The sequence below is a fragment of the Emydura macquarii genome, unplaced genomic scaffold, assembly GCF_026122565.2.
Source record: "Emydura macquarii macquarii isolate MOO-44397 ecotype Brisbane River unplaced genomic scaffold, CSIRO-AGI_Emac_v2 contig_58, whole genome shotgun sequence".
NCBI classification, from domain to species: Eukaryota; Metazoa; Chordata; order Testudines; family Chelidae; genus Emydura; species Emydura macquarii.
In genome coordinates, this window is record NW_027130195.1 from 1 (window position 1) to 9351 (window position 9351).

The 9351-nt window shown below is 57.3% G+C and overlaps 1 protein-coding gene across 1 annotated transcript; it reads right to left on the minus strand.

The window, feature by feature from the left end:
* Positions 1–1479: 1479 nt before the first annotated feature.
* Positions 1480–6200, minus strand: LOC137166614 (natural cytotoxicity triggering receptor 3-like). The gene is made up of 5 exons (XM_067568456.1): positions 6134–6200; positions 3524–3871; positions 2396–2539; positions 2164–2201; positions 1480–1590 (listed from the first exon to the last, which is right to left on the minus strand). The coding sequence occupies exons 1-5, from the start codon at positions 6198–6200 to the stop codon at positions 1480–1482; spliced, it is 708 nt and encodes a 235-aa protein (XP_067424557.1).
* Positions 6201–9351: the final 3151 nt, after the last annotated feature.

Genomic DNA, 9351 nt, shown 5'->3' on the forward strand with positions numbered 1-9351 from the left:
ATGACATCACGTTTCCTAACGGGCCAGTTGCGATCTGGGAAGAGACACATCTCTGCCGCGCTTCTGTGCGTCTTAGAACGCCAGATCTGCTGATCCGCCCGACACGCACAAACTCTCGTTCCTGTAACCCAACAGGAGCCGACCCAATGATGGGGAAAGTGGCCACTGTTCTGTTCTCCCTTCTGCTGGGAAAGCACTGAGAATTTTGGGTGGGTAAAGATGCCAGCAGCGTTTTTGGATCTCTGGCAATTTTGCTGCATGGACTGATCGTGAGGGAAAATTAATCTTCTCGCTTGTTATCAGGATTCTGTTTAAGCTGGAATCTTTGAGAGAGAATAAATATTGGTCCCTCACGGATTGTTTTGTGGCTTTAACAGTTACCCTTTTAAAAGAGATCAGGATTTCCTCATTGACAGTGTAAATGTATCTAAGATGAGACTCCAGATCTGACTCTATTACGTTCCACGCTTACCCCAGGGGAAGTGAGATCAAAATGTGACCTGACTCCATTGGCTTCAGTGGCGTCACTCTGGATTCAATGAGGTTGGAACCTGGCCTTTTATTTCCTTCTTCCACATGCTTTTTCTTGCTTCTGCTCCCTCTGCTTCTTTTACAAACTCTGACCTCACACCTAAGGGCTGTTTCATTTTGTGTTTGAGAAAGACCTAGAAGCTCATTCGCTCACAGCCCACTGCCTGGCTATCTGCACCGCCCAGCGGTTGCCGTCAATTCAGTGGTGACCCAGAAACGTCTCTCTGCTGGTCACTTTTGTGCTTTCAGAAAAGAGGAAAGAGAATAAAAGATTTAATCTCAGATTGAGAGTTGTCTGCAGAAAAAGGATTTTATTTCCCCACTGAACATTACAACAGATAGAGTTTTCACTCTCGATATTTTCTGCAGAGAAATTGCAACTTTTTGGCAAAACCTTGAAAGCTGAACTGTGTTGATTCGAAGCAGTGCCACGTGGGAGTTGTCATTCCAGGGTTTGACTCTCTTTGGGCCAGACTACATGTCCCATGATGCATCACTGCTAGGGACTCCTATGACCTCCCTTTACTGAGAGAGGAGGAAATGGTGCATCATGGGAGATGTAGTCCAGCCAAGGAGAGTTCTCTATAGAAAATAAGGCATCTCAGCTACAACTCCCATGAGGCACCGCTTTGAAATTTAGATGCCTCATTCCCTGTTGGCTGATCGCCTGGGCTGCACTACATCTCCCTCCTTGCTGAGAGGAATGACACCAGTTCACACCAGCGGGGGATCTGGACCCATTGACAGAAGTGGAACGATGGCCCATTAACACCAGCTCGGAGTCTGGCCCACGGCCACACAGATCTGTCACTACAGTAGTCTGCAAATAACTGTGAAGAAGCAAAAGACTCAGCCCACAGAATAGCACTAACCCCGGGAGATGCCTCCAAGGTTATGTGATGCTGGATCTCCTGCCTCTTTCTTTGCTACACAGTCAGATCTGACTCTTCAGAGCCGCTGGGTGCAGACGGAGGCATATTTGGTGTGAGCTGGAGCCTTGACCGTGATCTCAGCGTAGTGCAGATCCTCGCTTGCGTCATTGCCTGGTCTCCTGTCCCTCTGTTGAAGACATAAATAAAGTCACCCCGAATCCATCTCCCGCTGCCATCCTCCCAGATTCATTAGCACATTTAAGGGGGAAGCGGGTAAAATGGAGACTCCTGGTTGTGAGCTAGGGGAGTCCTGTCTGTCCTTGTCTCCAATACACGTAGCCCCACAACAACGTGCCTCAGCTCCCAGACACATCCCCCCTCCCAGCCCCAGGTGGCTGCCCATCAGGTTGAGAGCCACTGGCAGAGCTGTGTGTGTGTGGACAGGAGCCCAGGGCTGGAACAGCAGGGGGACTGTGAGTTGAGGTTTTATCTGTTCGTTTGTCTTTTTGCACATGGATCTGTATGGCAGTACCTGTCTGTCTATCCCCACGTCTACATCTGTCTATCTAGGTGATAGGTAATCTCCTACTTTTTTTTCAGTGTCCGTGACTAGAATAGCTAAGTGCTAAAGCACCCCAAACTCTCTGCCACATTCCACTGGTCCGGTTTATACCAGAGTCACAGGGACCATGCGTCTATAGGGCCTTGAAAGCGCCACTGCCCCCCAGTTAAACGCAGGGGCCGATTTATATGGCCTCACCTTTACGTGCGGCTGCGGAGGGGTCTCGGTGGCAGCTGCTGGGGAGGAAAGAAGAAGACGGCATGGGTTATTGTTGGAAGAGATGAACAGAGGCTCATGAGCCGAGCCGGGGGCTAGAGACCGTCCATCGAAGGCGCCCGGACCCGCTTGCACCAGCACGATGGAAGAGAAGTGCATTTCGAACGCCAAAAGGACAGGCGGATGAAGGGCGTGTGGATGGAGGGATAATTACCTTTGCGTCTGTGCAGCACGAGCGTCCCAGCTAATATGATGATGCTGACTGCTGCCAAAGCAATCACGGCTCTGTAGATGATGAGTTCTGCGCTGGCCTTCGGCTGCGATTCCACCCCGTTGTTTCCAGGGGCAAGAATGTCTCCTGGGAACAGCCAGAGGAAACCCTTTCTAGTGTCTTTCTTTGTAGCACTGGATTCTGATCGCCCTGCTCCCAGTGTGAATGCAGGGCCACTCTGCTGACACCAATGGAGTCGGTCCAGATTCTGATCTCAGGGAATCTGGAGCAACCCCAGTGATGTCTGTGAAGTTGCCCCCAACTTGAGGTTCTAGAGAGGGGCCGGTTGATGTGGGGTGGATGACGTGGCCAGCTGCTGTCCTGGAGTCTGGGTTAATAGCCAGCAAACTCCCTTCAGACGTAGGGAGAACCTCAGGTGACAGGCACAGCGGAGAGCTGTGTGAGTTACAGGGCCATTCTGTGGGGCTGTGGGTGTCTGATTACCTTCTGGACCTCTCTATGTGTCTGTGTCTGGGTGTGGGGTTGTGTGTGTGTGTCACACACCCCTGCATTGAGCAGCCAACTTCCTCTTCAACAAACACTACAAGACAATTCCCCAGTCTCCATCCCCGCTTATCGAAAAGTCCTTCGCAGCTGCCAGTGTGAGTCTGATCTGCCTGCAGTGAGGTACCGGACCGGGTTATAACCTCACCTTCAGCCGACCCGGGAGCTCAGAGCCAGCCTGGCCCATGGCACAGAACAGAGAGAGAGAGAGACATCTCCCATCTCAGGCCATGGGGCTCTCGGGGGGAAGTGGCAGGCTGGGTTTCTCACCATCTCTGTCCACCCAAGGCGCTAACAGGATGTTTGACACACCGGAGCTGCAGCCAGCGACAACGTGACAGAAAAGCTGCCTTGAGCCAGCCAGGAGGTTGTTTAATGTGAACCTGACAAGCCCCCAGAGCGTCCGCATCGCTCAGATAGTCCTGATCTCCTGTCCGGATTGGAGCCGGCCCCTCGTCTTTCTCCTTGTCCCCTGAACCAGCCAGTCCCCTGCTCGGGGGCTGGATCAGAACTGGCCACCCTTAGCGGGGAAAGGCCCCGTGTGCCATTCCCGTCCCCTTGGCTCACCAGTCGCACTCGGCTTCCCCTGCGTCACTCTCAGCTCGGTGTCTTCTCCCGTCCCTGTCTGCTCGCTCTCGATTTCAATGCAGCACAGATAGAGGCCAGAGTCCCGCTCCTCCAGCTCAGACAGCGTCAGCGTCGCCTTCCCCTGTGTGGTCTCATTCAGACTGGACACATGGAGCCGCCCCCGATAGAAGGGGTGGTTAGAATCCAACACCACGTCCTCTCCAGATCCCCTGAGCCAAAGCGCCTTGACTCTGCTGCCATCTCTGTTCTGAAAGGTGCAAGTCAGGGTCAGGTTGTCCCCGGCTGTCGCGTTGAGGGACCTGGGCTGCTGGGAAACTCTCAGACCATCTAGGGAAGAGAGAGAACCTGCGTCATGCACCGGGCAGCACCGTGCGACTGGATAGACCCATCCTGGTCGTTAGAGTGAATCTGCCACCGGAGGCGTGTGTGTGGAGCTGATCTTTCCGCCTCTCTCCAGCTCTGTAGCAGTATCTGCCTCTGTTCCTGCATTCACCTTCATTCCTCAATTCATGTTCTGAACCGAGATCCAGCCATCTACTCTCCACTCCTAGACCCATTTATCCACCTGTGAATCCATCCAACCTTTCCTTCCTACATCCGTCTGTCCAGCCATCCTCCATTTCTGTCCCTCCCTCCCTAGATCCACCTTGGCCCGTCTATCCCCAGGGAGTTGCTGCCATCCCCGCTGCTGGATAAATCCAGTAATTTGTTCACTTTAGCGAGAGCCCCCGCCCTGAGTTCCCGGCAAACTCACCTGGACTCTGGGCGGATGATCCTGCATTTCGGATCTCTGCTGTCCTGCAGCCGGCTGGAATTTCTGCAGCAGCTTCGTTGGAATGAAAAGACAAGAGGATTTTAGTGCATTCCCGCTGGCCGCCATCTTGGGTAACAACCTGCAGATTGAACCATGGCCCTCCAGAGCGGAAAGCAGGAGTTGCTGCAGCTCGAGCTGAATCGCTGGGGCCTGTGACAGCCTCTGTTCCCCGCGGGTCAGCACAGAGGGGGAGCTCTGAACACCCTCCAGCACAGTACACGGGCAGTACGGAAAGGAACCATCCAGTCTGCACAGCAGCCTCCGGTTGGCTAATCCGGCGTTAAACCCACTCTGGTTTACACTGGCTGCACGGTTTCTGTCTGCGCCAGGCTGAAGATTTGTCTGGGGATCGAGAGATCGGACAGATCTTGGGAAGAGATGGAAGGACAGGTGCTGTGGAGAGGAGGACGGAAGGACAGATACAGCGGACGGTAGGACGGATGGAGGAATTGATGGAGAGGAAGCTGTAACCCGTCCCCTGCCCAGGGTAGCCAACTGATAATGCCAAGGTCAGGGCAGGCTGTACAAGGAGAGCAGATTCTCCCAGCGGTGGCGGGTGGCTCTGAAGCCAGACTTTCCAAACTGCGCTTCTGAATCCCCACAGCAGCCGGTACACAAATGCCCACAGCCCCCTTCACTGCATTTCAGCTTCTGGCTCCCAAATCAGCACTAGGTCCAGCAAAGAGACCAGTTATTTAAACTCTATGCTCTTTGCTGTGGTTCCCTCTGACCCCAAGGGGTCAGTCACAGCACCAGAGCAATGTGAGTTTGGATCTCACCTAAAATCCCACGCTGGCAGCCAGTCCTTCAGTAACTAACACTAAAAGTTTATTGTAAACAGAAAGAAACAAACCATGAGAGAAATGTTAAAGGGTCAAAGTAAATCAGACACATACAGATGATTGACAGTCCAGACACATCAGGTTTCTAGGAGAACTGTGAGTTGCAGCTGGTACAGTCGCTCTGGTTCACATCCAGTACCGGGGTGGGCCTCAGTCCTTCGTTACACAGCTTCAGTTGCAGAGGACTTGACCCAGAGGTAGGTAGGGAGGTGGCTGAAGCTCAGGATAGCAGACAAAATGGTTTCTGGGGTTTCGTCTTATAAACCCTCTGTCCCTGGCCATGCGGCCTGTGGAAACTTACAGGAGCTAAACTGGAGTCCAGAGCCACAGGGGCCAGTCCTGGTAACTTCAGGTTTGCCTTTAGCTTCTTCCTGGGCCCCTTGCATCCGTGAGTGTCTTAACGAGCCATGAAGCAGGCTATCGTCCTGCCGCCTCTGCCTGGGGTGTGGCCCAGGCAGCACAATTTGAAATACAGACACAGCAAATACATCCATAACTTCCCTTACACACACAGCACAGGACAGGAACGTTGCCATCTGACTTCGCACATCACAGCCTGTCTAACAGCGCCTGACACGGCAGAGCTGACATGGATGATGATGATTCTGACACACTGATGTCAAACAATACAACACAGGCTGCCCCGCATCTACCCAGCATGACCGAAGCATGGATGGATGGGTAGATAGCAGATGGAGGGTTACTGCGGAAGGACGGAGGGACAGATCAGATGCGATGGAGGGAGGGATGGATGGAGGCTGTAGAGGGATGGTGGTGGATGGGTAGATAGAGGGAAGGACGGGTGAGAGGAGGTAGGTGGTTATGTGTGGGGGTGGCTAGGGATGGCTGTGGGATGGGGACGGATGGACAGGTGGACATGGGGGTGCAGGCAAACTGACCCCCAGGCTAGCTAGCCGGGATTTGCCGACATACCTGCGCCCCAGCTGGGGATGAGGAGGACGAGGCAGAGGACGGGGCTCAGGGCTGGCAGCTGCTCCATGGTCCCCAGTGTCTGAGTGATGCCGTGGGGCCAGATCAGCTCAGCTCAGCATCCTCCGGAAGCGTCAGGGGCTGTGGTCAGCACCTGTCAGATGGGCTGCGTACGGTGCAGAATGGCTGCGTGTGCGTCTCTCCTGTTCAACGGGACAGGCCTGGGTCTGTGACCATGTGTACACGCACCCCCTTCTGGCATGGATCAGCCCCGCCCCTCTGTGTGTCCTGGCCCCCAGACTCCATCTCTGAGGGGGATCCCTCTCAGCTCTGGGTGATCGGGGGCTCCCCCCACCTCCCCATAGCACCCCATGAGCCCCGGGGGCCGTACAGGGAGAGCCGGGCTGTGGCTGAGGTGGGCAGGTTTGGCACCGGGTGTTTTACTGGGCGGGAGGCGGACGGGAGAGGCTGGAAAGGGGCAGGATGGATCGATCCGGCCTCAGCTCCTTTGGTCTGTGTCTGTCTGCATCCATCCATCCATCCTTCAGTCCTCGGGTGGGGCCCTCGGGTGGGGCCCTCTGTCTATCCGTCCGTCCATTGCTCCATTCATCTGTCTCGGGTTGGGCCATCCGTCCGTCTGTCTGTAACATGCTCTCTATTTGTCTCTAGCTCTGTCCCTCTGTCTGTCTGTAACACGCTCTCTCTCTCTCTCTCTCCAGCCCGCACACCCTGTTTCCCCTCTGCACCCCCGTCACCTCCCGCTCCCCCGACCCCTGATCTCTGCCCTGCCCTGACCTGGGGAGCCCCACTGAGGACCGTGTCGCTGACCCCTGGCTCGCAGCGGGTCTCCTCCAGCCATCCCTGGAGCCAGCAGCTGCCTCTGGGACCCACTGGGGGATGCTCCCGGGGCAGCCAGAGGGGACTGGGGCCCACGGAGGGGCAGGGACACCAGGGCCAGCTGGGCCCGCCAGCCCTATGGCCATCAGCTGCGTCAGAGGGGCCGAGGGGGCTGGCGCTGGGCAGACGCACCCGTCCTGCTGCTGAAACCAGCCCCCGGCTCAGTTTCGCTTTCACACCCGGCTGCCCACAGGCCCAGTGACCTCCTGGCTGCCGGGTACCTGGGCCGGCAGCTCCTGCTCAGCCACCACAAGAGTTTCCACCGCGCGCCCCGGCTGCTCGTTCTGCCCCGGCCGTTTCTGGCTGGGTCTCCTGGGGCGGCTCCCGGCCGGTGGGGAGCATGGGGCGGCTGCCGGCCCCCAGCATCGTCTGCATCGTCTTCCTCATCCCCTCGGTCGCTGCTGGTGAGCTGAGCTCTGATCTCTGGGGGGATGGGAACAGAACCCAGGAGTCCTGGCTCCCAGCCCCACCCCCTCTAACCACTAGACCCCACTCCCCTCGCAGGGCTGGGGACAGCAGAGCTGGAAGTGAGCATGGACTGGTGCAGGGAGCCGGGGGGATGGTCTGAGAACACGCAGGGGTAGCGGAGGACGGCTGGATGGACGGATGGGTTGGGGGAGGATGGATGGGGGGCAAGGGACGGGTGCATTAACCAGGACTGGCAGGTCTACCCCAGCGCCAGATCAGACCTGTTTTCTCTTTGAAGCTGGACTCCCCTAAGTGCGTTAAAATCTGCTCCGGTACCTGCCTGGCCTTGACATTTGCGGTGGCTGCCGGGGCTCCAGGGGCGGGTTGGCGGGTGTGGAGGGGAACAGACGGTTCAAACGACCTGCGGATGCCTGGACAGAAATAAGGATAAAATGACAGACTCTGCTACGGGAAGGGTCGTGGGATGGACAGACAGACGCAGCCAGTGCCCCATGGCGGCAGCAGGTGGGTCGGTCCCTGCCCTGTGTCCGTCACACGGCTCGTTCCGGTCCCTGCAGGTCTCGGGATTCAGCAGCTGCCCCCCACGGCGAGCGCCCCGGCTGGGGCCAGCGTCACCCTCAGCTGCACCTTCCAGAGCCGCAACCGGACCGGGGCGCGAGTCACCTGGGCCAGGGCTCCGGAGAGGCCGTTCTGCTGGATCCCGCCCACCCCTTCTACCAGGGGCGGCTGGCCGAGAGCCGGCGGGACCGGCAGGGCCGGGCGGAGGCCACGGTGACCCTGTCGGAGCTGTGGAGAGGGACTCGGATCTGTACCGCTGCTTCGTCACCGACCCCCAGGGCCAGCAGGCGAAGGGCACGGGGACCGTGCTGACCGTGCTGCGCAGAGGTGACGTGGGGGGAGGGATTTTGGGACCTGGGGCCTTTCCCCTCTGGGAGGCGTCAGCCCAGGAATCTCCTAACGCCTCATTTCTATCGTCCAGGTGTCCCGGGGGACGGGAGCTCTGTCAGGATTACGGGCCCCTCTTTTACCGAGCCATCGTCAGCCTGTCGCTCGTCGTCCTCTTCTCCTGGGAATCATCCTCAGTCTGCATCCTTAGAACGGTACCTGCCCGCGCGGGATCCGCCTTCACTTCCTGTCCCAAACTGTCACATGGCGTCCCTGGGCCGGCTGGTAACCAGTCCGTGCACCCCACCGCTGAGGCGCCACGTCTCAGTGCCAGGTGAGGGGTCCCTGTCTAACTAACCCTCTGCCCCAGCCCAGAGGTGGCTGCATTTCATCCCTGGTGGAATCAGTCTCTCTCTCTCTCTCTGGTATTTATAGGGCTCCGTCCCCAGCATTTCCCTCCCCCCCAGGATGTTCAGTGACGCTCTCGTTCTGTTTCCCAGGTGTCCCCGTGGGTCCCGCGGTGGGGGCTGGCTCGGAGCCGCCCCAGGCACCGGGGGGAGGTGACTCTGATTTAGCCACTCACAGGGGGCCGGTCACCTGCGGGATTTTTCCCAGCTCTGGGTTCAGAAGCCGGCAGAGCGAAGCCGTGGGCTGTGGGTGTCTGCTGAGCGTAACCTTCTGACTTCACACCCACAGGCACCAGTCCTGGGACCAGATGGTGACCAAGAGCATTCAGGAAGTCCCTTCGCCTGGGATTCCCGGCTAACCCACCTATCCTGGCACCGGGGAGCAGCGCCGCCTCCAGAATCGACTCCAGTCAGATCCTGGGGCACGCAACGTATCTCCTGCCCCTCTGCCAGCCCCAGAGCTTGAAAGTCCATGACAACGGACGCATTTCTTCCCGTGCTAAACCTCACTCGCGCACTAAAAAAGAAATTGCTTGGACGTCTGTGTGTAACTGCGCCACCTGGTGGCACCTGCTGTAATAGAGAAATATAGGTATAGCCAAA